Genomic DNA, 27365 nt, shown 5'->3' with positions numbered 1-27365 from the left:
TCAACTTCATTTTATAACATTTGGGTCCATATTTTTGGTGAACGGATCTTGTTGTAAAATAGTCAGAGCCGCGCAGTTACGGGGGCGTCTTCTCTGCTGGATGTTGTCTATAATGGCTGTGCTTTTTATTCTCTCTTTCCTCCATGCTGGTCTCAGATGCTCATCTTGGTTATTACAGGTGTGTCCCATCCCTATTTCCCATGTGCTTTATACTCGGTAGTTTTCGCAGCCGATTCCTACGTTTTGTATGTGACCTCCATAGACTTTTATGGGCACTAACTGTTGCTGTGATGTAATGCACCCTCTGCGGCTGCCGCACTGTCCGTGATAATACGCGCACTTCTAGATTTTTAGACTTTTAGTTGTGCAGTTACTAGCCAAATTGCAAGACATTTTCAAGTCCCCATTCAGCTGCGTAATGCCCCCAAAATTGTCCCTTTTTTTTCTTTCCTGAATTAATCTCTCTCTCTCTGTAAACTCTGTATTTAATAGTAAAACCAATGAAGACAGATTTTTCCCATTACTGAGATAGGAGATTACCGTTGGTGCTCTTAAGGATCTATGTAGGTTCTAAAGGTAGAGACAGATGTTCTGCTTTAAGTTCTCCTAAAACGACAGTTACACCTTGAAATATAACTGTCGTTTCAGGAGAACTTGCAGCAGAATGTCAAATAAAAATGCCAGAATTGCTGTTTTTTGTTTGTTTGTTTTTATTACTTCCAAGAAGAAAAAAATGGAATAAAAAAGATCAGAAACTTTTTCGGACCCCAAAATGATACCTATAAAATGTACAGCTTGTTCTGCAAAAAATAAAAAAGATCTGATATAAATCTATGGACCGGAAAATAAAAAATGAAAAGTTTATAGATTTTCGAGGAAAAAAAGAAAAATTTAAAACGAAGAGGGGCTATCTGTAATTCTGCCATCTCTGCTCTGGTGCGTTGTGGCATTTTTTTTACCCACTTTCAAGGGGTCTAGATAATGGGGGCATGTAAAAAGGAGTCATGACATTTTTTGCACTGCTTTTTAGGGTGATTTTTCTTTTTTGCTTCGTGGGTGGTTTCTATTCCGTTTATTGCTCTTACCTTTTTTTTTGTTGTTGTTGTTTCATCTGCAGCTCTGCTTTTTGCACGTGGAGATTTTAAGGAGCCTTTCAGCCAAAGAGGGAAAGAAATCCTTTACAGATTTCTACAACACATTCCTGATGAAGGGTGCAGTGAGTATCCGATATAATAGTCGGCGTTGGTCAGTTTAGAAACATCCTCGAAAAAATTGTGATCATCGCCTGCAAGCGGAAAATGAGTGCTTGCCTGGAGCTGCCAATGCAGAGTGCAGCAGTGGAGATAAATTACTCATCAGTTGCAGCGCTCTACATGTGCAGCAACCAAAATGAGAACACTCTGCATAACGATGTGAGCTTTGCCATCTCAGTTGGTGCTTATGCAGAGCACAGCAGCTAATGACAAGCTCACCTCCACTTCTGCGCTCTGCATAAGCATCAATAATAGAAGATTAGCAGACTATTAGCACGTAGTTCATTTTTTACAATTTTTCTAACCCTAACTGCGGTTAGGCTTAACAATTTTGCTAGGATTAGTTTGATACTTATACAGAGCGCAGCAGTCAATGACAAACTCCTCTCCATTGCTTCTCTCTGCTTAAGCATCGATAACACAGGTCAACAAAAAAAAATTTTTTTTCTGGTGTCCAAAATATTTTAATGAATTTGGGGTATTTTTGAGGTGCTGATTCTGAATATGTCATCAGTTTTGCCAGATTGGCTCAAGTTTTTGAGATTTTTGGTATCTTATTTATAGCACTTGTTGGTAAATGCGACGCATCATCTCATTAATTTCTTTGGATTAGTACTTGAACTGAGCAGTTCTCAATATAGTTTTGTGCTAATTAGTGTTCTAAAAGTTTGTTCATAGCTTGATTTTTGCACTAACTTTATGTTGTTGTCTGTTTTCCAGTGAAAAGCATGAACTCATCAAGAAGAAGTTGTCTTAACGATCCAGACTCATTCTGTTACATTTGTGGTGAATACACACTGCCAAAACATAGAAGAAACATAACAGACTTCGTAAAAAAAGTGTATTTTGCCTATTTTGGGGTTATGCTTGGGGACCAAGACAAGTTTTGGGCACCACACATAGTGTGCAAAGCATGTATCGAATTATTACGAAAATGGAGCAAAGGACAAAGAAAAAGCTTCAAATTTGGTGTTCCAATGGTGTGGAGAGAGCCAAAAAATCATCACGATGACTGTTATTTCTGTGCAGTGCAAGTGCAAGGATTCAATAAGCATAAGAAACGAAAATGGGAGTAACATGGAATCTGCAAGAAGGCCTGTCCCTCATTGTGAAGATGTGCCTGTACCTGTGTTTACCATAAATAACAGTCATCATGATGATTTTTTGGCTCTCTCCACACCATTGGAACACCAAATTTGAAGCTTTTTCTTTGTCCTTTGCTCCATTTTCGTAATAATTCGATACATGCTTTGCACACTATGTGTGGTGCCCAAAACTTGTCTTGGTCCCCAAGCATAACCCCAAAATAGGCAAAATACACTTTTTTTACGAAGTCTGTTATGTTTCTTCTATGTTTTGGCAGTGTGTATTCACCACAAATGTAACAGAATGAGTCTGGATCGTTAAGACAACTTCTTCTTGATGAGTTCATGCTTTTCACTGGAAAACAGACAACAACATAAAGTTAGTGCAAAAATCAAGCTATGAACAAACTTTTAGAACACTAATTAACACAAAACTATATTGAGAACTGCTCAGTTCAAGTACTAATCCAAAGAAATTAATGAGATGATGCGTCGCATTTACCAACAAGTGCTATAAATAAGATACCAAAAATCTCAAAAACTTGAGCCAATCTGGCAAAACTGATGACATATTCAGAATCAGCACCCCAAAAATACCCTAAATTCGATGAGATATCTTTGGCACCAAAAATGCTGTTGACCAGTGTAATAGAAGATTAGCACATAATTATTTTTTACAGCTTTTCTAACCCTGACTAGGGTTAAGTTTAGGACTAACGGTTAGATTTAGGACTAGGCTTAGGTTTAGGGCTATTGTTAGATACAGGGCTAAGTTTATAGTTCAGCTTAGGGCTAGGGTTGGATTTAGGGCTAGGGTTGGATTTAAGGCTTGGGTTGGATTTAGGACTAGGGTTGGATTTAGGACTAGGGTTGGATTTAGGACTAGGGTTGGATTTAGGGCTAGGGTTGGATTTAGGGTTGGGGTTGGATTTAGGGTTGGGGTTGGATTTAGGGTTGGGGTTGGATTTAGGGCTGGGGTTGGATTTAGGGCTGGGGTTGGATTTAGGGCTGGGGTTGGATTTAGGGCTGGGGTTGGATTTAGGGCTGGGGTTGGATTTAGGGCTGGGGTTGGATTTAGGGCTAGGGTTAAACTTAGTGCTAGGGTTAGGTTTAGAGATTAGGTAAGGTTAGCCTTGGGGCTAGGGATACGGATAAAGCTAGGATAATAAAACTGTTACATGAAATCAATATAATAATAAAAGCAGAAAGTAAGTAACTTTTTTAAGTTTTGGCAGAAAAAACCTAGGAGGTAAAAGTGCAAATTACAATACTTGTGCTTGGGGCAAAAGGGGTTTAATACTGAACTGGTGAAAGTAGCTCTGGGACCGCCGCGGGTCACAGGTTAGGGGTCGCTTTTCCCCAAGCACTGACCATCCACAAAATACCACAGCCACAGCATTATAACTTAATTGTATTTATTTAGGGGGGATTTGAAGCTCTGAAAAAACGGAGCCCCCATATTCCCATAAAGGAGTTTTGCAAGTGAGAATTTTGGATACGCCAGTGCTCATAGGTGGACATCACCTTTAATTAATAAATCACAAAAAGTGATGTCACTTTCTCGTATAATTCCTGCTAATTCTGCTGCCGCGGTGTAGGGGGTGACGGGCATATTTTAAGTGTGATTTTTGGACCGTACCTCTGGTAATAATTGGAGTCCTTGTACAAACATCAGCCTGAGGGCAAATCTTTCGCTGCATTGTTCACCAGTGACTCAAACATTCCTGAGCGTCTGCAGCTCTCCGCAGATCAGGGATCGCTGGAAACGCTTCCAACCACTGACGTTCCTTCTGTTTTCTTCCTCTGTAGGTTTTACGCGTCCCAATTCCGAGTAACGTGTCCTTTGAACTGGGTGAGTTCGTGCTGCGGACCCCTATAGAATGCGATGGTATATATTGCCCCCTATGGCCGCAGCTTCGTGGGGTAATTACAAGATAGAGACTTTAATTGGGGTGACCACGTATATGGCGGTGTACGTAGGATCGCACACAGGCCGGTACATAGGATCGCACACAGGCTGGTACATAGGATCGCACACAGGCCGGGACGTAGGATTGCACACAGGCCGGTACGTAGGAATGCACACAGGCCGGTACGTAGGATCGCACACAGGCCGGTACGTAGGAATGCACACAGGCCGGTACGTAGGATCGCACACAGGCTGGTACGTAGGATCGCACACAGGCCGGTACGTAGGATCGCACACAGGCCGGTACGTAGGATCGCACACAGGCCGGTACGTAGGATCGCACACAGGCCGGTACGTAGGATCGCACACAGGCCGGTACGTAGGATCGCACACAGGCCGGTACGTAGGATCGCACACAGGCCGGTACGTAGGATTGCACACAGGCCGGTACGTAGGATCGCACACAGGCCGGTACGTAGGATCACACACAGGCCGGTGCGTAGGATCGCACACAGGCCGGTACGTAGGATCGCACACAGGCCGGTACGTAGGATCGCACACAGGCCGGTACGTAGGATCGCACACAGGCCGGTACGTAGGATCGCACACAGGCCGGTACGTAGGATCCCACACAGGCCGGTACGTAGGATCGCACACAGGCCGGTACGTAGGATCGCACACAGGCCGGTACGTAGGATCGCACACAGGCCGGTACGTAGGATCGCACACAGCCCGGTACGTAGGATCGCACACAGGCCGGTACGTAGGATCGCACACAGGCCGGTACGTAGGATCGCACACAGGCCGGTACGTAGGATCGCACACAGGCCGGTACGTAGGATCGCACACAGGCCGGTACGGAGGATCGCACACAGGCTGGTACGCAGGATGGCACACAGGCTGGTACGTAGGATCACACACAGGCACTGATCATATAAAGTATCACACGGTTACTGTTGATACCATATAATGCAGCTCAGGATTAGTCCCTTTTGCCGCTGTTCTCCACACTGGATAATGGGTTATAATAGATCCTGAACATAATAACTTAGATTGCCCTGACGGGGAGTCATTACAGCAATTTTCCATGAAGATCTTAAACCAATTCTGGGAGGCGTTGCCCTTTATGTGTGCAGTAATCTGTGTCTTCTACTTTGGGCCAGGCCTAATTAGGAGTTTTCCTTTATGGTCAGCGCTCTTTGATCATGTTATACGGCTCGCTGCATCTTGCTGAAGTTGCATTTTAGCCTTTTTATATAACTTGTTTAACTTTTTTATTCTGTTGCTAGTAATTCAGCCTCAGAAGCCCCCGGGTTTCTGCGGTGGGAACGGTCTTGTGTATAGTTTTTGCTTTTTTGCACAAAGGCAAATCACTTCCTGAGTAGATGGCGTGAAGCTGATAAACTCCGCACATGGTTTTCCTGTCTCCTCCCCTTGTAGAGTTGGCGAAAAGTTTTCCGTGCAGGGATACAGCCATCTTCTGGCCACATGGGGTACTGCAATTTGGAAAATGCCACATAGCAATTTACCATTAATTCTAATTCGTTTCCTTCATATCAGCGTCAGAGGACTTAACCCTTTAAGTCCCCTTTTAAATTCTGCAAACTCCCATTTCTGAGGATACCTACTTCTTTAAAAAAAAGTAGTGCTTGCATACTTACTGTTTACCAATAGAGGGCGCTATATTAGACTACATTCATGCAGTTTTTCAGTGAGTTTTTGGAGCAGAAACTCTTCAGATCTCAAAATTCTTCAAAAACTTGGGTTTCCACTTAGTTTTTGCTCCGAAAACTCAAGTTGGTGTTAACATAGCATTCCTGGGTGAATCTGGGATTTACCTTTCACCAATTATTACATGCGAAACTGGGCACATTGGGATAAAGGTGCTGAAGATCTTAATAAAAAATGGTTGCCTAAGCAAATCCAAATTTGACCTTCTCTGAGGATGTTTGTTTTTCTTTTTACCCCTGTATGATGCCACCGGTCTTCTGATTGGTCAAACTTGTACAGGAGAATAAGTAACCTCCCTCAGAAAAGAATCTCTGCTAACGCCCCTTTTGGATTTAGTGGAAAATAGCAAATGGTTTTTCAGAGATGAGAAATAAATACAAAATAAAACATTTTGCTCAGATCTTCAGCCCTTTTTATAACGATGTGCCCAGTTTTGCATGTCAAAAAGTGGCAAATGGTTCTCTTTAAGGCAGGGGATGAAAATCCCATACATGTACCTGTATGGCTCAGGATATGGTCCTGGAAGGTGTAAATTAGATTACATGTCGTGTTTCATATCACAGATCGCACACGGGTAGACCTCATCCAGGATGACACGCTAAAGAAATATATAACCGAGATCCAGAGTTACCAGATCCCAGAGATCTGCAGACAGCTGGAAGATTTCAGGTAAGATTTCGGAGACATTTTGGGGATTTCTTCACTTTTCTCCAGAAGAGCAATTGTGAGGTCAGACACTGCTGCTACTGAACTAAAGGGCCTCGGCCAACCTGGAATTTTGGAACACTCCTCTTTTGTTCAAGATGTCTCCACAGGTGATCAATGGGATTTAGATCCATACTCATTCCAGAACTCTCCAGGTCTTTTTTCCGTACATTTCTGGGGTCTTCTTGAAGTATATTTGGGGTCATTGTCCTGCTGGAAGACCCATGACCTAGGACACAAACCCATCTTTCTGACACTGAACACTACATTACGACCCAAAATCCTTAGATAATCTTCATATTTCATGATGCCTTGCACACAGTCAAAGCACACAATGCCAAAGGCAGAAAAACAACCCCAAAACATCTTGGAACCTCCACCATATCTGACTGTAGGTACTGTGTTCTTTTCTTTGTAGTCCTCATTCCATGTTTGGCAAACAGTAGAATGATGTGCTTTACCAAAAAGCTCTATCTTGGTCTCATCTGTCCACAAGATGCTCTCCTGGAAAGATTTTGGCTTACTCACTTACATTTTGGCAAACTGCAGTGTAGCTTGTTATATCTTTGAGTAAGCAATGGAGTCCTCCTGGGTCTCCTGCCATATCCTTTCATTTCATTTAAATGTCGACAGATAGTTTTGGAAAGGTGCCAGCAATTTTATCCTGCCCATTTTTGGGGTTTTATGTGAAATAATGTCCAAATTGCCTTTTTGTTTTCATTATTGTTTTTTGTGTTGTTCCAATATGCAGAAAGGAAATAAACGTGCCTAACAAAACATGTAATTGCAATAATTTTTTGGGATAATTAATTCGTTTTCTGGGACAGTGACGAGGGTGCCAATACTTTTGGACATGACTGATTACAGTGCTTTGATATTGTAGAGCTGTCTTTTCCTGCATCTGAGATTTCTTACATTGTGCTGTGACCGTCTCTTCCCGAACTCCGTGCTGTCGCCTCTGACATTTCCTCTGCATCCTTTCTCCAGGACCAAACGGGTACTTGGTATGACTCCTGGAGAGCTGGAGCTCCGAGAACTGGAGTCTTACAGGACAAATGACAGATATATACTGCAGTCCAAAGAAAAACAGCTGGCGGAGCGTCTGCTGGGAAAGCTGGATGATATGCAGTGAGTATAACCAGCGGGGATGGGATAAGGGGGGGCTGGTAGATGAACCAATGGGGGAGTCTGGATTGGGGGCTGGTAGATGAACCCATAAGGGGGGTCTGGACTGGGGGCTGGAAGATGAACCCATGGGGGGAGTCGGCACTGGGGGCTGGTAAATGAACCCATGGAGGGGTCTGGACTGGGGGCTGGAAGATGAACCCATGGTGGGAGTTGGCACTGGGGCTGTAAATGAAACCATGGGGGGGGGCTCTGGATTGTGGGCTGGTAGATGAACCCATGAGGGGAGTCTGGACTGGGGGCTGGTAGATGAACCCATGAGGGGAGTCTGGACTGGGGGATGGTAGATGAACCCATGGAGTGAGTCGGCACTGGGGGCTGGTAAATGAACCCATGAGGGGAGTCTGGACTGGGGGATGGTAGATGAACCCATGGAGTGAGTCAGTACTGGGGGCTGGTAAATGAACCCAAGGGTGGGAGTCGTGATGGGGGGCTGGTAGAGGAACCCATGAGGTGGGTCGAGACTGGGCTCTGGTAGATGAACCCATAAAGGGGGTCGGGAGTGGGGGGCTGGTAGATTAACCTTTGGGGTGGTCATGACTGGGGGGGCTGGTAGATGAACCAATGGGAGGAGTCGTGATGGGGAGCTGGTAGATAAACCCATGGGGGGAGTCAGGACCGGGGTTTGGTAGATGAACCCACTTTTGAGTGATGAAAACTTTCCATAGACAGACTCTATGCCAATGCACCAGCTTTACCCACAATACCTATTGTACAAAACTGGTAATAATGACTGGCAGGAGTAGTTCTTGTGCTGCCCCATATTACTTGCAGTAGTGCCTGAAATGTCTCCATGTTATTTGCTGTAGTACCTATCCTGCCCCCATTTTACTTTCTGTAATGCCTGTCCTGCCCCATGTTACTTGCTGCAGTGCTTGATGGCGTTATATTCCTGCTTGCCGCAGTGCCCTCCATGTGTCTGTGCTGCCTCTTACACTGCCCATTGTGCCCATGTACCTCTTCTCTCTTTCCAATGCCCTGTAGTGTTGCCTTATTTTATTTTTTCGGCTTTACACATTATGGCGGCTATACCTTTCCCTTTACTGTGCCTCATGATGGGAGTTGTAGTTCTGTTGGAGAATGAGAGCATTGTGGATGCACGGTGCTCTTCGCTGCGCCGTTCTCCGATGCGCCGTTCCCCGCTGCATTGTTCTTCGCTGCGCCGTTCTCTTCTGCGCCATTCTCCTCTGCGCCATTCTCTTCTGCGCCATTCTCTTCTGCGCCATATTCCGCTGGGCAGTTCTCTTCTGCGCCGTTCTCCTCTGCGCTGTTCTCCCCTGCTTCGTTCTCCCCTGCTTCGTTCTCCCCTGCGTCGTTCTCCCCTGCGTCGTTCTCCCCTGCGTCGTTCTCCCCTGCGTCGTTCTCCCCTGCGTCGTTCTCCCCTGCGTCGTTCTCCCCTGCGTCGTTCTCCCCTGCGTCGTTCTCCCCTGCGTCGTTCTCCCCTGCGTCGTTCTCCCCTGCGTCGTTCTCCCCTGCGTCGTTCTCTTCCGCCTTCTCTTCTGCACCGTTCTCCTCTGCGCCATTCTCTTCCGCCTTCTCTTCTGCACCGTTCTCTTCTGCGCCGTTCTCTTCTGCGCCGTTCTCTTCTGCGCCGTTCTCTTCTGCGCCATTCTCTTCTGCGCCATTCTCTTCTGCGCCATTCTCTTCTGCGCCATTCTCTTCTGCGCCATTCTCTTCTGCACCATTCTCCCCTGCGCCATTCTCTTCTGCACCATTCTCCCCTGCGCCATTCTCCCCTGCGCCGTCATCTTCTGCACCGTTCTCTTCTGCGCCGTTCTCTTCTGCGCCGTTCTCTTCTGCGCTGTTCTCCCCTGCGCCGTTATCTTCTGCGCCGTTCTCTTCTGCGTCGTTCTCCCCTGCGCCGTCATCTTCTGCGCCGTTCTCTTCTGTGCCGTTCTCTTCTGCGCCGTTCTCTTCTGCGCCGTTCTCTTCTGCGCCGTTCTCTTCTGCGCCGTTCTCTTCTGCACCATTTTCCCTGCGCTGTTCTCTTTTGGCACGTTCTCTTCTGCGCCGTTCTCTTCTGAGCCATTCTCTTCTGCACCATTTTCCCTGCGCCGTTCTTTTCTGCACTGTTCTCTTCTGCACCATTTGCCCTGCGCCGTTCTCTTCTGCGCCGTTCTCTTCTGCACCATTTTCCCTGCGCTGTTCTCTTCTGTGCCGTTCTCTTCTGTGCCGTTCTCTTCTGTGCCGTTCTCTTCTGTGCCATTCTCTTCTGTGCCGTTCTCTTCTGTGCCGTTCTCTTCTGAGCCATTCTCTTCTGAGCCGTTCTCTTCTGCACCATTTTCCCATTCTTTTCTGCGCTGTTCTCTTCTGCACCATTTTCCCTGCGCCGTTCTCTTCTGCTCCGTTCTCTTCTGCGCTGTTCTCCTCTGCGCCGTTCTCTTCTGCGCCGTTCTCTTTTGCACCGTTCTCTTCTGCGCCGTTCGCTTCTGCGCCGTTCTCTTCTGCACCATTTTCCCTGCGCCGTTCTCTTCTGCGCCGTTCTCTTCTGCGCCGTTCTCTTCTGCGCCGTTCGCTTCTGCGCCGTTCGCTTCTGCGCCGTTCGCTTCTGCGCCGTTCTCTTCTGCACCATTTTCCCTGCGCTGTTCTCTTCTGCGCCGTTCTTCTCTGAGCCGTTCTCTTCTGCTCCGTTCTCCCCTGCGTCGTTCTCCCCTGCGTCGTTCTCCCCTGCGTCGTTCTCCCCTGCGTCGTTCTCCCCTGCGTCGTTCTCCCCTGCGTCGTTCTCCCCTGCGTCGTTCTCCCCTGCGTCGTTCTCCCCTGCACCCTTCTCTTCCGCCTTCTCTTCTGCACCGTTCTCCTCTGCGCCATTCTCTTCTGCCTTCTCTTCTGCACCGTTCTCTTCTGCGCCGTTCTCTTCTGCGCCGTTCTCTTCTGCGCCATTCTCTTCTGCGCCATTCTCCCCTGCGCCATTCTCCCCTGCGCCATTCTCCCCTGCGCCGTCATCTTCTGCACCGTTCTCTTCTGCGCCGTTCGCTTCTGCGCCGTTCTCTTCTGCACCATTTTCCCTGCGCCGTTCTCTTCTGCGCCGTTCGCTTCTGCGCCGTTCTCTTCTGCACCATTTTCCCTGCGCTGTTCTCTTCTGCGCCATATTCCGCTGGGCAGTTCTCCTCTGCGCTGTTCTCCCCTGCGTCGTTCTCCCCTGCGTCGTTCTCCCCTGCGTCGTTCTCCCCTGCGTCGTTCTCCCCTGCTTCGTTCTCCCCTGCTTCGTTCTCCCCTGCTTCATTCTCCCCTGCTTCGTTCTCCCCTGCGTCGTTCTCCCCTGCGTCGTTCTCCCCTGCACCCTTCTCTTCCGCCTTCTCTTCTGCACCGTTCTCCTCTGCGCCATTCTCTTCCGCCTTCTCTTCTGCGCCGTTCTCTTCTGCGCCGTTCTCTTCTGCGCCATTCTCTTCTGCGCCGTTCTGCTCTGCGCCATTCTCCCCTGCGCCGTTATCTTCTGCGCCGTTCTCTTCTGCGTCATTCTCTTCTGCGCCGTTCTCTTCTGCGCCGTTCTCTTCTGCGCCGTTCTCTTCTGCGCCGTTCTCTTCTGCTCCATTCTCTTCTGCTCCGTTCTCTTCTGCGCTGTTCTCTTCTGCACCATTTTCCCTGCGCTGTTCTCTTTTGGCACGTTCTCTTCTGCGCCGTTCTCTTCTGAGCCATTCTCTTCTGCACCATTTTCCCTGCGCCGTTCTTTTCTGCGCTGTTCTCTTCTGCACCATTTGCCCTGCGCCGTTCTCTTCTGCGCCGTTCTCTTCTGCACCATTTTCCCTGCGCTGTTCTCTTCTGTGCCGTTCTCTTCTGTGCCGTTCTCTTCTGTGCCGTTCTCTTCTGTGCCGTTCTCTTCTGCGCCGTTCTCTTCTGAGCCATTCTCTTCTGAGCCGTTCTCTTCTGCACCATTTTCCCTGCACCATTCTTTTCTGCGCCGTTCTCTTCTGCACCATTTTCCCTGCGCCGTTCTCTTCTGCTCCGTTCTCTTCTGCGCCGTTCTCCTCTGCGCCGTTCTCTTCTGCGCCGTTCTCTTTTGCACCGTTCTCTTCTGCGCCGTTCGCTTCTGCGCCGTTCTCTTCTGCACCATTTTCCCTGCGTCGTTCTCTTCTGCGCCGTTCTCTTCTGCGCCGTTCACTTCTGCGCCGTTCTCTTCTGCACCGTTCTCTTCTGCACCATTTTCCCTGCGCTGTTCTCTTCTGCGCCGTTCTCCTCTGAGCCGTTCTCTTCTGCTCCGTTCTCTTCTGCTCCGTTCTCTTCTGCGCCGTTCTCTTCTACACCATTTTCCCTGCGCTGTTCTCTTCTGCGCCGTTCTCTTCTGCCTTCTGTCCCACACTGCAGTTGGGCATCTATATATAACTCCGCTCCAGGCTGGGAAAGTTGGGACCCTCGATTAACCCCGGCCCCCTGGGAAATATCTCATACTCTGCATCTCACCCTCCTTAACCCAGTCACTGCCTGCTGCATCAGCCCGATCTTGCAGAGCGCACATACCCTAGGGCGTAGGAGCGCCAATGGGTTAATACCCAGGAAGCGATCTTGGGAAGTATCCGCCGTCTCCGCTCTCTAACGCAGAACATCTGTCTCCCCGTCTTTCTGTGGGTTGCGTCATCCTGCTGTGTGGCGCGGTATATAAGGCCGGCGCTGTCCTCGCGGTCTCCATTCACTGACTCTGGACTCGGAGACACTTGTAGGAGCCGCTCAGACCATGATCAGCAGGACCCCCTGTGCCCAAATCACTCTCGCTAGACATGATATTCTGTGGGTGAGTCCTGTGGGCAGGGGGTGGGCGCGGAGAGCGGGGTTTTGCTTGGTTTTCCTATTTTACACTGTATCTAAACAATTCTACAACTTCCTAATTTCCTTTGCATTTCAATTACCGTAATCCCCATTGCCGAGATCTCTGCTTACTGTCAGTGAACAAAGTCCTTACTGAAAACCCAGATAGCTTCTCACAGCCAAAGTGCTGACATGTAAACGACAGAGACCCCGGAGCACGGAGCTAATATGGGCAGGTCTGCAATCAGCACCCATCATGGATCCGCAATAATTCCATGTCTGGCTGACATTTTATACTCCTTATACGGTCACTGTGTACATACATTACATTACTGATCCTGAGTTACATCCTGTATTATACTCCAGAGCTGCACTCATTATTCTGCTGGTGCAGTCACTGTGTACATACATTACATTACTGATCCTGAGTTACATCCTGTATTATACTCCAGAGCTGCACTCACTATTCTGATGGTGCAGTCACTGTGTACATACATTACATTACTGATCCCGAGTTACATCCTGTATTATACTCCAGAGCTGCACTCACTATTCTGCTGGTGCATTCGCTGTGTACATTACATTACTGATCCTGAGTTACATCCTGTATTATACTCCAGAGCTGCACTCACTATTCTGCTGGTGTAGTCACTGTGTACATACATTACATTACTGATCCTGAGTTACCTCCTGTATTATACTCCAGAGCTGCACTCACTATTCTGCTGGTGTAGTCAGTGTGTACATACATTACATTCCTGACCCTGAGTTACATCCTGTATTATACTCCAGAGCTGCACTCACTATTCTGCTGGTGCAGTCACTGTGTACATACATTACTGATCCTGAGTTACATCCTGTATTATACCCCAGAGCTGCACTCACTATTCTGCTGGTGCAGTCACTGTGTACATACATTACTGACCCTGAGTTACATCCTGTATTATACTCTAGAGCTGCACTCACTATTCTGCTGGTGCAGTCACTGTGTACATACATTACTGATCCTGAGTTACATCCTGTATTATACTCCAGAGCTGCACTCACTATTCTGCTGGTGTAGTCACTGTGTACATACATTACATTACTGATCCCGAGTTACATCCTGTATTATACTCCAGAGCTGCACTCACTATTCTGCTGGTGCATTCGCTGTGTACATTACATTACTGATCCTGAGTTACATCCTGTATTATACTCCAGAGCTGCACTCACTATTCTGCTGTTGCAGTCACAGTGTACATATATTACATTACTGACCCTGAGTTACATCCTGTATTATACCCCAGAGCTGCACTCACTATTCTGCTGTTGCAGTCACAGTGTACATATATTACATTACTGATCCTGAGTTACCTCCTGTATTATACCCCAGAGCTGCACTCACTATTCTCATTGATTATCCCGCGGTGTCGGTGGGGTCATGTACTGATTACTGTGGTCACCAGCGCTGATCTCTGATCTTCTCCTTCTTTTTTTCAGCCCAAACATCTCTACGGACGAGGAGAAAAGGTAATCCCGCGTCCCCTCCTGACCAGCTGTGGAAAATATAATGTCTCCCCTGCCGCCATGTGAGCCCCCCCCCACGTCTGCCACGCTCTTCCCCAGTGCTCACAGCCGGCACTGATTCCTTAGCTCTGATTTTTCTTTACAACACTGGGCGGGTGCTGTTCTCCTTCTGGAGATCTTACTGTTTGAGTCCTCCAAGCAATTATTCATGGGAAAATTATGCAAATAACCTCTCATCCAGAAGGAAGAGTATTGTCTCTGGCGACACCTGTAGGCAGCTGCCCTGTAATGCAGTGTCTAAGCCGCCTATCTAGCACTGAGCACTGGGCGCCTTATAGGACGGCTGCAGTTGTGTGCTCATTAATTTGCACTCCTTGTTTGCAGTTCCGCCATCGTCCACGCCATAGCTGCCTACATGAAGCACATCGGGGTGAAGACCAAGGTGGCGGATAGCAAGAAATCCAAAAGTGGCTTTTTCAGGAAAATGGTGAGTGATGGCGACTGGGCAGTGATCTGTATGCGGAGGGGATTTAAGTTTAGGATCTGTGCTTGCTGTCAGTGAATAGATTGCTTCCATCCAGTCTCGCCATTACCGTCCTCTCTGTGTCCAGGTGTCTGCAAAGAAGCCGGACGAGACCTTGAAACCTAAAAAACCCTTCAGTATCTGGAACCGCAATGAAACTCCGCACAGTGAGTACAGGCCGATACGTGACGTTACTGGTTATACATGGAGCTGCGTGCTACGTGTCAGTGCCCACCCTGGTCCTGCAGCACTGTGACCAAGCTTTAAAGGTGCATGTCTCATAAAGCCCCCATTAAAGATTTGGTTTGGACAATCACTTCTCATATAGGGAAACTTCTTACTTCGTGCATTATACCCCAGAGCTGCACTCACTATTCTGCTGGTGCAGTCACTGTGTACATACATTACATTACTGATCCTGAGTTACATCCTGTATTATACTCTACTCCAGAGCTGCACTCACTATTCTGCTGGTGCAGTCACTGTGTACATACATTACATTACTGATCCTGAGTTACATCCTGTATTATATTCCAGAGCTGCACTCACTGTTCTGCTGGTGCAGTCACTGTGTACATACATTACATTACTGATCCTGAGTTACATCCTGTATTATACCCCAGAGCTGCACTCACTATTCTGCTGGTGCAGTCACTGTGTACATACATTACATTACTGATCCTGAGTTACATCCTGTATTATACCCCAGAGCTGCACTCACTATTCTGCTGGCGAAGTCACTGTGTACATTACATTACTGATCCTGTACTGATAATGAGTTACATCCTGTATTATACTCCAGAGCTGCACTCACTATTCTGCTGTTGCAGTCACTGTGTACATACATTACTGATCCTGAGATACAGCCTGTATTATACTCCAGAGCTGCACTCACTATTCTGCTGGTGCAGTCACTGTGTACAAAAATTACATTACTGATCCTGAGTTACATCCTGTATTATACCCCAGAGCTGCACTCACTATTCTGCTGGTGAAGTCACTGTGTACATACATTACATTACTGATCCTGAGTTACATCCTGTATTATACCCCAGAGCTGCACTCACTATTCTGCTGGTGCAGTCACTGTGTACATACATTACATTACTGATCCTGAGTTACATCCTGTATAATACTCTACTCCAGAGCTGCACTCACTATTCTGCTGGTGCAGTCACTGTGTACATACATTACATTACTGATCCTGAGTTACATCCTGTATTATACCCCAAAGCTGCACTCACTATTCTGCTGGTGCAGTCACTGTGTACATACATTACATTACTGATCCTGAGTTACATCCTGTATTATATTCCAGAGCTGCACTCACTGTTCTGCTGGTGCAGTCACTGTGTACATACATTACATTACTGATCCTGAGTTACTTCCTGTATTATACTCCAGAGCTGCACTCACTATTCTGCTGATTCAGTCACTGTGTACATACATTACATTACTGATCCTGAGTTACATCCTGTATTATACCCCAGAGCTGCACTCACTATTCTGCTGGTGCAGTCACTGTGTACATACATTACATTACTGATCCTGAGTTACAACCTGTTTTATACTCTAGAGCTGCACTCACTATTCTGCTGGTGCAGTCACTGTGTACATACATTACTGATCCTGAGTTACATCCTGTATTATACTCCAGAGCTGCACTCACTAAATCCCATTTTCTGGAGGATTTTGCACACTTGTGTGTAGTGACTGTTCTGCAGCGTTGATCCTGGGTTGTCCCGTCCTCTGCTTTTTGCTCCCTATTACTTGCTGCACGTATCTATTGGACATCTCTGATCCATTCTCGCTCTTTTCCATTTTTTGGTATTAATCTGTTTTTCCACTCAGTCGTTTCGCTCTGATCTTCCTCCATTCTTCCGCCGATCTTCCTCCGATCTTCCTCCTTTCTTCCTCCGATCATCCTCCATTCTTCCTCTGATCTTCCTCCATTCTTCCTCCGATCATCCTCCATTCTTCCTCCGATCTTCCTCCATTTTTCCTCCGATCTTCCTCCGATCTTCCTCCGATCTTCCTCCATTCTTCCTCCGATCTTCCTCCATTCTTCCTCCGATCTTCCTCTATTCTTCCTCCTATCTTCCTCTATTCTTCCTCCATTCTTCCTCCGATCTTCCTCTGATCTTCCTCTGATCTTCCTCTATTCTTCATCCATTCTTCTTCCATTCTTCCTCCCTTCTTCCTCCATTCTTCCTCCATTCTTCCTCCGATCTTCCTCCCTTCTTCCTCCATTCTTCCTCCATTCTTCCTCCATTCTTCCTCCGATCTTCCTCCATTTTTCCTCCATTCTTCCTCCGATCTTCCTCCATTCTTCCTCCGATCTTCCTCCATTCTTCCTCCGATCTTCCTCTATTCTTCCTCCTCTCTTCCTCCTATCTCCCTCTATTTTTCCTCCATTCTTCCTCCGATTTTCCTCTGATCTTCCTCTGATCTTCCTCTATTCTTCATCCATTCTTCTTCCATTCTTCCTCCCATCTTCCTCCCTTCTTCTTCCATTCTTCCTCCCATCTTCCTCCCTTCTTCCTCCCTTCTTCCTCCCTTCTTCCTCCCTTCTTCCTCCCTTCTTCCTCCCTTCTTCCTCCATTCTTCCTCCGATCTTCCTCCATTTTTCCTCCGATCTTCCGCCATTCTTCCTCCTTTCTTCCTCCTTTCTTCCTCCTTTCTTCCTCCGATCTTCCTCCATTCTTCCTCTGATCTTCCTCCATTCTTCCTCCATTTTTCCTCCGATCTTCCTCCGATCTTCCTCCATTCTTCCTCCATTCTTCCTCCGATCTTCCTCCATTTTTCCTCCGATCTTCCTCCGATCTTCCTCTCTTCTTCCTCCACTCTTCCTCCATTCTTCCTCCATTCCCAGCCACCTTTCTTCTCTTGTCTTGCATGATTGTTCCTTCCTTAAAGGGGTTGTCCAGGATTGGAAATACATGGCTGCTTCCTTGGAGAACCAGCTCCTCACCTATGCTCAAGAATGAAGCCGTACAAAGTTCTGAGATGCGAGTGATGTATGTGTTGGACCCTTAGCGGGCGCGCTGGATGCCTGAGTGTTGCGGAGGGGTTGTGGTTGGCGCCCTTGTCCCTGCTCATCTTCATCGCTTGTTTTTTGTTTTTCTTTCCTTCTCTCTGCTCCTCCCCGTGTTTTTCACAGATTTTGAGACCAGACCGACAAAGGTTGAGGCTGAAGGTATCTTCAGAATACAGACCCAACATTCTTCCTTTTTTATCTCCCCAATTCCAAACTTCTCACTTATGTCACCATTCAAACAACCGCATGATGGAATGTACCAAAACTTCACCCCTGGGGTGGGTGGGGGGTTGCTTTGCAGCATGGGGGCCACTTCTGACTAATGCACTTAACTTGTTTGTGACAGGACGAGTTAGGATTGCAGCCCTATGTGACTATGCCCAGATTAAAGCCTCAGTCCCACAACCTGCCTTCTAGTATCACAATTGAAATTTTGCAAAGAATGACCCTCTTGACTTACAGTAGATTTAAAGGGGCTTTCAACATTTTATTATTTTTTTTTTTTTCTTATTTGCATGTATTTGGGGATGAAAATCAGTTTTGTAATTGGATTTCATTAAAACTTTTGCTCCGTTTACTGACAGATCCTCAGTTAACTCCTTCTGCAGCCACCAATAGACTGTGCAACACAGATGCTCTCGAAGGCAAACGGTGCAAAATTTTTAATTAAACCCAATTACAAAAATTATTTTTACCCCATAATTGTAATTATTTTAAAGTAACTAAAATTTTCCCTATTGATGGACTACCCCCCTTTAAGCACCCTTACAACAGTCATGAAATTCTTATCTCACCCTTGAGGAGGTTGGGCAACCATCTTTAGCAAAATTATGGTGTAGAAACTGGCACTTTGCCCAAGCTTTGCTGTAGGTGTGAGAAATGTATGAGCTTCAGTCTCTTCAAAGAAAGGAAGTCGTTCCCATAGTGTAAACGCTGTGGACACTTTTGTACTAAAATTTTGTCCATTTGCTTCCTAAGTTAAAAATAAGGCAACTTTCTCCATAGTTTTCAATTTTTTTTTGCTGTTGTAGAGTCTGTACTACTCCTTTTCCTGGCAGGTTACCTTGTTGCTTATGATGTAGTTTCCCTAGCACACTACTCCTGTTGGGACTGATGTCATCTGTTCTCTCAGTGTTAGTTTATATACCTTAGGTAACTCTCGACCAATCACTCATTTGGTCGACAGCTATCTTTCCTGGCTCCCCATACACATGAATGTTTGGCTTGGCTAACCTTTGTGTTGGTTATGGGGCAAGCAAGTATGAGCTAAAACTAAAAGAATAAATGATCAGCATTAAACAGTCCGATCCTTATATTTCCCAACATCATCTCCCTCAATGGAAAGTTGGGAGGCCATCATACACTAGGTTGACTGTTTTATCTGATGTGTATGGGATAGCAATTCAAATGAGAATTTACATGTATGATTTCCTCCCTCTCCACAATTCGATCTGCCATGTAAAGCCTCATCTTCCCTTTCTGAAGACTGAGATGCTTTCCTCCCTCTCCACAATTCGATCTGCCATGTAAAGCCTTGTCTTCTCTTTCTGAAGACTTGGATGCTTTCGTCTCTCTCTACAATTCAATCTGCCATGTAAAGCCTCGTCTTCTCTTTCTGAAGACTTGGATGCGTTCCTCTCTCTCCACAATTTGATCTGCAATGTAAAGCCTCATCTTCTCTTTCTGAAAACTTGGATGTGTTCCTCCCTCTCCACAACTCGGTGTCATGTAAAGCCTCATCTTCCCTTTCTGAAGACTTGAATACTTTCCTCCCTCGCCACAATTTGATCTACCAGGTCTTCTGAAAGGGAAGTTGAGGATTTAAATGGCAGATTAAATTGTGGAGAGGGAGGAAAGCATCCAAGTCTTCAGAAAGGGAAGATGAAGCTTTAAATGGTGGATTAAATTGTGGAGAGGGAGGAAAGCATCCAAGTCTTCAGAAATGGAAGATCGCACAGATTGAACTGTATTGAGTGTAAACAGACACAGGGAAATGTTTCTGCATGAGGAGAGTCGTACCCATGAAAGAATGTGCAAGGATTGGGGGTGGGAATCAAAAAGTTTATTTTTCTGTGTAAACAGGAAAGCATCCATTTTAAGTTTTACCTGGAGATGAAGGGGGAATTGCACAGGCTATTCATCTGTGGAAAAGCAGAGCACTTAAGGCAGATCCTGTGTGGATAGGGATGGCTGAATCATGCGTACTGTGATTTTGTGTATACAGGAGATCATCCATGGCAGACTTCACAGGGAGAAGTAGAGGGATGGCAAAGACTACATATCTGTGTACACAAAAGAGCACCCATATCAGACTTTACAGGGGTAGGTAGGTGGGAATCATGCAGGCTAAGTACCTATGTGAGGAGGGACCACCTACTACAGAATCGACAGAGAGGCGGAGAAGGGGAAGTCAGTACAGGAATGAAGCTGTCCTGATACATAAGAGCTAGTAACTGTACATCCAGCCTGTATTACTGAGAGGGGCACATCACAAGTCTGAAGCTAGGAACAGCTTGTGATCTGGAAATGAGTGGAGATTCCAGCTGTTCTTTAAGTCATGGCTGCCACTAATATGCGTAAAACTATTGATTGATTGCTAGAATTGTCGCAGTTGTAGTAGTTTACAGCTTGGTCAGTTTTGCTGGGACTGAGGCTTTTGAAAATAAATAAATCCCCTGACACCCGGAGTGGGCAGAGAGTTCCCCCTTTTTATTTCACCTACTAACAATATTTGTAACGTTATTTATGTTCTTACTTTAGTGACTGATGAATGATTAGGTGCCGTCTGGATTTTCTGACCGGTTCTTTGTGATCCTTGGTTATGAGAATGTTCTTGTTGGTTTGATGTTCTTCTTTCTGCTCCTGCAGCTGAAAAGCCGGCCGTTCCAGAGAGAAAAATCAGCCATGGGCAGAGGACCTTTGATCGAAGTGACAGCAACATTGGGAAGCCGAAGGGCTCCATAGATAGTCCTGACCCGGGCGTGATGGTTACCATACATCCACCACCCAGCGAACCCAGTGAAGGTGACACCGGTCAGTTACATGCGGATCTAGACGGGTGTTGTCAGTGATTATGGTGCATCCTGTTATGATCCGGTGGTAGGATCACCAAACTGACCTGATAGGTAAACCTGAATAGTAGGACAAGCTCCGGGAATGTGGAACTATACCGACCGCAATCCTGATCCTATCCACACACACTAAAGGCAGCCGTGGAGCGTTACCTAAAAACCTAGACGCCTCTTCACAGCCTGAGAAACTAGCTACCCCTAGAGAGAAAGCAAAGCCTCACTTGCCTCAGAGAAATAACCCCAAAGTTTAGACAGCCACCCACAAATAATAACGGTGAGTTAAGGGGAAAATACAAACGTAGGAATGAAAAACAGGTTTAAGCAAATGAGGCCCGCTTACACTAAATAGACAGAAGATAGCAGGGATCTGTGCGGTCGGTACAAAACTATCAAAAACTATCCACACAGAAAGTACAAGAACCCCCACACCGACACACGATGTGAGGGGCGCACTTCTGCTCCCCAGAGCTACCAGCAAGCGAAAAATCACATATAAGCAAGCTGGACTGAACACATCATATACTGAGAAACATATTCAAGGAAACAATGAGCAAAAAGAACTAGCAAGACTTAGCTTCTCAGAAATAGACAGGTCACCAGGAAAATCCAGGAGAGGTCAGAACCAGTACTGAATACAACGATAGCAGGCAACAAGTAAAGGTCCAGGTGGAGTTAAATAGGAACCAGCATAGCAGGAAATGAGGCAGCTGAGCCCAGCTCCAGACCCGCAGTATCGCTAAAGGCCACCAGAGGGAACCCAGACGGAATTCACAACAGCATCCATCTCCTACTTTTTCACTTGTTCGTTAAACCAATCTGAGCTGCGGGACCCTGGGTAGATCTTACTTGGTCAGTGGGTGGTTTGGGGGCTTACACCAGGTCCTCACATTTTTGTTTTTGCTTTCCTCTACTCTCTCCAGTTTCTGATGCAACGTCTTCTATCGATATCACTGACGTCTCCAAAGGTTCTCCGACCACAGAACTTTACCCGACAGAACAACAAGAAGACAGCGCCGAGAATGACAGGTAAGACGTTACCGGTAGCCCATACATGTTCCCAACAGCAACCCCATGTCTCCCAGTTCCTGCGGCCTCGCTATGCAATCCCTGCCTGCTGATAGTAAACCCCCTTCTGCTGCTTTGATGATCCAAGTTGATGGATGGAAGAATTTTCCAACTTTGCCGTTTCCTTACAAATCCCATTTTTCTTTGCTGAAATTTCACCGGCTTGGTGAACATGCTTCACCAGTAATACTCCACCATAATGCACTTCTCCCCAAGCTTGTGTAGCTTCCACTTGTCATGGTCTACCTGAAGAACACTTGCCATGGCCTACCTGAAGAACACTTGTCATGGCCTACCTGAAGAAAGCCAAAAATAAAGCTGCTACAACCAACCACTTTTGGTTCTTGGTGACCATGAAGATCTGGTTTTCCTGCACTTTGGATGTTTGTTTTTTTGCGTACCTGTCCTAACGATATTAGCCTGTCCTCTCTGCTGTCCATGTCTCCCCAGCATCCTTCATTGTGTCCACATTTGGCTTGTCCTTTGACATCGTCTTGGTTCACAACCTCCTCGTATATAGTGGACTTTGATTTTACTCCATCTGTAATGTCTTGTGGCGTGCTTCAGATGTTGTGCCATCCTGCTGTAGCTCAGGTCCATTCTTGGGGCCTTTTGTTTGCTTGGCAACACAGTATATGCTCTTGCGGATGTATATGCTCTGGCGGATGTATATGCTCTGGCGGATGTATATGCTCTGTTCTGTGTTACCCCTGACGAGTAACACAATGGTCCCGTTCATGGATGTGGCGCCCCCTGTCTGCTGAGCTTTCAGTGCCAAAACTAGGGCATCTGTATGGAATGATTTAACCCTTGCCTGCTCTGTTCACAGACGGAAGAAAAGGTCAGTGCATGTTTGTCATCTGATATCCCGGGAGATTTGCTAGAGGCTTGTTATAGAGCCCGGCTAAGTATTTCACATTCTGCCCAGTTTCCTTCTATCTCCTTCGCTTTGCTGATCTGCAAACCCCCGTTTTACCTTTTGCCGCAACAGATTTTTTTTTTTTTACTTTTGCGGAAACAGCGCCATTCTTGTCCAGGGTATGTGACTGGAGCCCTTCTCCATAGACCACTCTACTGTACTCCTACCGATGATTTCGGGATTGAGATGGTTTGGGCTGTTGGAATTTCCACGTCTGATCCTTTCGTTTTCAGGAGAGAGACTCTGAAAGCCTCTTCTTTCCTCTCCCCGTTAAAAACTCCTGGATGGTTGGTCATGCGCACATGTGTATAGGGGCAGATAGAGGTTCATTAGAGATGGTCAAAAGCTATCTCATGAGCAAGGTTAGCTTTATTTTACATTTTAGAGATGCCCCACCAATGGTAAATTAGTGGACACAGTTAGGATTGGGGTGCCCAAAATGAATGGAGGACATCATCTTTAAAGGGTTTTCTACTTTGGACAATCGCTATTGGTTAGATAAGTACCTTGATTTAGCTGATCAAAAAGTGTCCCTCTTCTAAGATCCCCAGCGATCATCTATAATTTGTGGGAAAATCATTCTGTAAGCGCTCAGTTTCCCCACAGCACTCCCACAGGGAAATTGAAGCATTACACAAGGTCCATTCAGACCAGTGAGTTATTCTGGACAGGTAGGTCCTCCAGTACAAGAGACACCGTTTATAAACGTCTCTCCAATTTAGTCAAAAGATGAAGATCCTGAATGAAGGACTCCTCTCTATTAACTAAGCATTTTGGAAAATGGGTTTTTGAAATTAAATATCCATTTTATAGGGGCTATTTTATGGTTCTGAGTGTAGTTGGTCATTTTATGGGACCCTTTTTGCAACCAGATTCCAGCTGTGAAGGAAAAAACGAGTAACGTTACAAGACCTCTCGCTTTAGCTTGGTTTTCCGGATTATTCAAGGTATTTATGAGATGGTCATACATTGTGTAGGTATCAAAGGAGCGTTTAGATTAATGGTCTTCAGTTTTGTATGGATCCTGACAGCTAAACTTTGCTTCCGAATTCCTGCTGCACCCCTTGCCTCCTTACTGGTCAATGATTTGACCCATCACATGCTTTGTTCATGTTATTGCATTTCCAACAATTAACCTTCCCATCCCACCTTCTCCTGCCACAGATTCCTTGATCTTCTCTGCAGCCCCTTCCTTTTCTTTACTCTTTTTTTATGTCCTTGGTTAATCTCCCATGTCTCCTGACCAAATCTATCTACTCCTCCATTGCATGGCAACTCTCACCGCGTCCCATCTCCTCTCCATCGCTCGATGTTCGGGACACCATCGTACCCTTTCTTCGACTTCTTCAACCGGACAGGCATTCTAGTAAGCTGGGGCGCTCAGAGAGCTTACGAGTTTACGAGCGCAAGCGTTCACAGCGAGGTTCAGCCAAAGGCAAGCAGACGCGTTCTCGCAGCGATGTGGACCTGGAGGCTGCCGCCCGAGCCAACGACATGCAGGTCTCCTCAAGCAAGTCAAAATCAGGCAGCGTCACGTACGTTGGGAGGATAAACCTCGTCTATTGGGATTTTTCTTTATGTTCTTGTGTTTTGAAATTAGGATTGTGGTTATTGATGGGTCTGGATTGTATTTTCTAAAGTTATTTTACTCTTTTATTTCAAAAAAATGACATGACAAAATTTTACCAAAATTTGCATGACACTTAATAATTCAGAATTACTACCTAATTGTCAAGGCTCAATGGTAGAGTTTTGCCATGTCACGGAAAAGAAATGTGCTTTTCAATTTCTAGGTTAACCATCTCCAGATGTTCATCATTCAAAGGGCCTACAATGAATTGTAGGCGATGATCCAAAAATAAAAAATGTAAGATAAAAATCCTTGGCTGACGCTCTGGTGGACCCTGAATGTCTCTGTTATTGATGACATCACACACATCCATGTGATCACTGTAGCAAATCATTGGCCATGGTGGACTCATGTCCTGCCCCTGAGCATCATCGTCGAAGCCAGTGAATGGCTAGGGTAATCCCATAGATGTATGTGATGGTCACATTCATGCATGGAGATGAAGACCACCGGAGGACTATCGAACAAGTGCCTGTTGTAGGCCATCTTTTTATAGATAATTCACAACCTTGTTTAATTTTGTCCTCCTGTGAAAAGTCATCTGTTTGCTAGTAATATCTATAGTCTGGTGCCATTGTCCTCTCTATCTAAGCAAAGATTTGGGGGCAACGGAGATCCGGTAGTGCGCAGTTGATTGACCATTTCAGTTCCTGGAAGGTCTAGCTTGACCACCAATGTTGAAGTTGTAATGGTCCTCATATTGGTCATCACTCAACTTCCCAAGAAACAGAGATCAAGCGTTAATGCAATGGAAGAGGTGGCCTGAAGGAATGGAAGGATTGCTTGAAATTTTTGTAAAAATGTTGTGTAAAAAAAATTGAAGCTTGGAGATTAATTAGATAAATAGTAATTTTCTCATATATTTTTACCTATTTCCAGTCTTTTGTGACCGTCTCTGGGACTCTACGACATGGTTCTCGTTGTTTACTTTGATGAACCCTATATTTTATTTTTATATCTTTTTTTTTTTTGTCCTTTTTCCATTGTAGCCCTGAGCCTGGAGGGAGTGGAGAAGGTCAACAGTCCTTTCTGCTTCCCCAGTCTGAGGAGACTGAGCCGCGCGTTTTGGAGGCCGAGAATGACCCCCCAAACTGGAGGGATCTCGTCCCCCCTGAAACACTCCTCAGGCTGAAGAAAAGCGAAATCAAGCGGCAAGAGGTCATCAATGGTATGAGAATCCCTATTTTATTGCTCAAGTATTTGGCTTTGTATAGAATAAAAAAAAAAAATGGCTAGTAAACAAAAAATATGGTCTTTCCCCTCTTAGAGCTGCTGTTCACTGAACACGCGCACGTGCGGATGCTCCATGTGTTACACGATATCTTCTATATTCCCATGAAGAATGTCTGGAACCCCATTGCGGAGCTGGAGAACATTTTCCCCAGTCTTGATGACCTGATTGAGGCGCATGGTGAGTTAGCTCAGGGTTCTTCATACAACATGTTTCCTCTCTGCTTCCTCCTCGTCTTACATCCTTACCAATCTGACTTTTGTAGTTATACTCTTGGACAACTTGAAGAAGCTGCGCTTAGAAAATAACTTCATCATCCATGAGATTGGGAGCACACTGCTGCATCGGGTGAGTGGAGGTCTTCCAGAAGTGGAACATGGTTGGGGTCCAAGGGCTGTGTGTGATATTGCAGGTCATCTCCATTGTAGCTGAAGGGGGTTTCTGGACATACATTGATCCTTAAAAGAGGCACTAAGATTGGTGAGCTGCCTGTTTATAGATCGGGATCAGGAGGTGCATCTGGGTAGGGTGCCTGTGTATAGAGCAGGCTCAGGGGCTGAGCCCAAGTAGGGTGCCTGTTTACAGATCGGAATTAGGAGCAGAGCCTGGATAGGGTGCCTGTTTATAGAGCAAGCTCAGGAGCTGAGCCTGGGTAGGGTGCCTGTTTATAGTTCGGGATCAGGAGCTGCATCTGGAAGGGGTGCCTGTGTATAGAGCAGTCTGAAGAGAAGATCCTGAGTAGGATGTCTGTTTATACATCGGGTTCAGGAAAGAAGCCTGGGTAGGGTGCCTGTGTATAGTGCAGGCTCCGGCTGAGCTCGAGTAGGGTGCCTGTTTACAGATCGGAATCAGGAGCAGAGCCTGGGTAGGGTGCCTGTGTATAGAGCAGGCTCAGGAGCTGAGCCCAAGTATGGTGTCTGTTTATAGATCAGGATCAGGGGCTGAGCCCGTGTAGGGTGCCTGTGTATAAAGCAGGCTCAGGATCTACAGAACAGTCTCTGGAGCTGAGCTCAGGTATGATTCCTGTGTATAGAGCAGTCTCAGGAGTTGAGCCCAACTACGGTGTCTGTTTATAGATCTGGAGCTGAGCCCGTGTAGGGTGCCTGTGTATAAAGCAGGCTGAGGAGCTGAGCCTGGGTAGAGTGCCTATGTATCGAGCAGGCTCAGGAGCTGAGTCCGTGTAGGGTGCCTGTTTATAGATTGGCTCAGGAGCTGAGCCCGTGTAGGGTGCCTGTGTATAGCGCTGGCTCAGGAGCTGAGCCCGTGTAGGGTGCCTGTGTATAGAGCTGGCTCAGGAGCTGAGCCCATGTAGGGTGCCTGTGTATAGAGCTGGCTCAGGTGCCGAGCTCGGGCAGGGTGCCTGTGTAGAGCAGGCTCAAGTACTGAGTACGGTTAGGTATGAGTCTGCAGCATAACCAGAAGATGCAGGCTGTATTACACAGCCTAAAAAAGCAGCGATTAGAACTACCTCTGATCTCTGCTATTTAACCATCACTCATTGACAGCGGTATTTAAATAGTGCAATCATGGGAGCCCCGGTTGTCATCCAGGGCCATACTGAAAGCCCCAATGGCTGCTGTCTCAGTCCTATGAAGACTAGCCTGTGGATGGGATTCATTGCAAAAAGTTATTTAACTACTGTTATATTAAAGTGTATAAAAGGAGTAAACAATTGCAGGTTATTAGTAAAAATATGAAAAAAAAATATATTTTTTTCAAATTTCTGAAAAATTTGTATTCTCACTTTAACAATAAAGAAATTAACCCGTAAA

The 27365-nt window shown here is 46.3% G+C and overlaps 1 protein-coding gene across 9 annotated transcripts in view; it reads left to right on the top strand.

The window, feature by feature from the left end:
* ARHGEF1 (Rho guanine nucleotide exchange factor 1) overlaps positions 1-27365 on the top strand; it is a 67473-nt gene that overhangs the window by 22356 nt on the left and 17752 nt on the right. For 4 of the 9 annotated variants that reach the window (XM_077259958.1, XM_077259959.1, XM_077259962.1 and 1 more), the window contains 14 exons: positions 1118-1216; positions 4148-4190; positions 6542-6647; positions 7671-7811; positions 14091-14120; positions 14502-14604; positions 14729-14807; positions 17801-17836; positions 20546-20710; positions 21669-21774; positions 24091-24267; positions 25352-25530; positions 25630-25773; positions 25859-25941. In XM_077259958.1, the coding sequence (XP_077116073.1) occupies positions 1118-1216; positions 4148-4190; positions 6542-6647; positions 7671-7811; positions 14091-14120; positions 14502-14604; positions 14729-14807; positions 17801-17836; positions 20546-20710; positions 21669-21774; positions 24091-24267; positions 25352-25530; positions 25630-25773; positions 25859-25941 (1491 nt within the window). The remainder of the gene's footprint in view (positions 1-1117; positions 1217-4147; positions 4191-6541; positions 6648-7670; positions 7812-14090; positions 14121-14501; positions 14605-14728; positions 14808-17800; positions 17837-20545; positions 20711-21668; positions 21775-24090; positions 24268-25351; positions 25531-25629; positions 25774-25858; positions 25942-27365) is intronic. The other 5 variants (XM_077259960.1, XM_077259965.1, XM_077259966.1 and 2 more) reach the window with 3 other exon arrangements.

This window comes from Ranitomeya variabilis, chromosome 4, assembly GCF_051348905.1.
Source record: "Ranitomeya variabilis isolate aRanVar5 chromosome 4, aRanVar5.hap1, whole genome shotgun sequence".
NCBI classification, from domain to species: domain Eukaryota; kingdom Metazoa; phylum Chordata; class Amphibia; order Anura; family Dendrobatidae; genus Ranitomeya; species Ranitomeya variabilis.
This window is presented reverse-complemented; position numbering and strand designations above follow the sequence as displayed.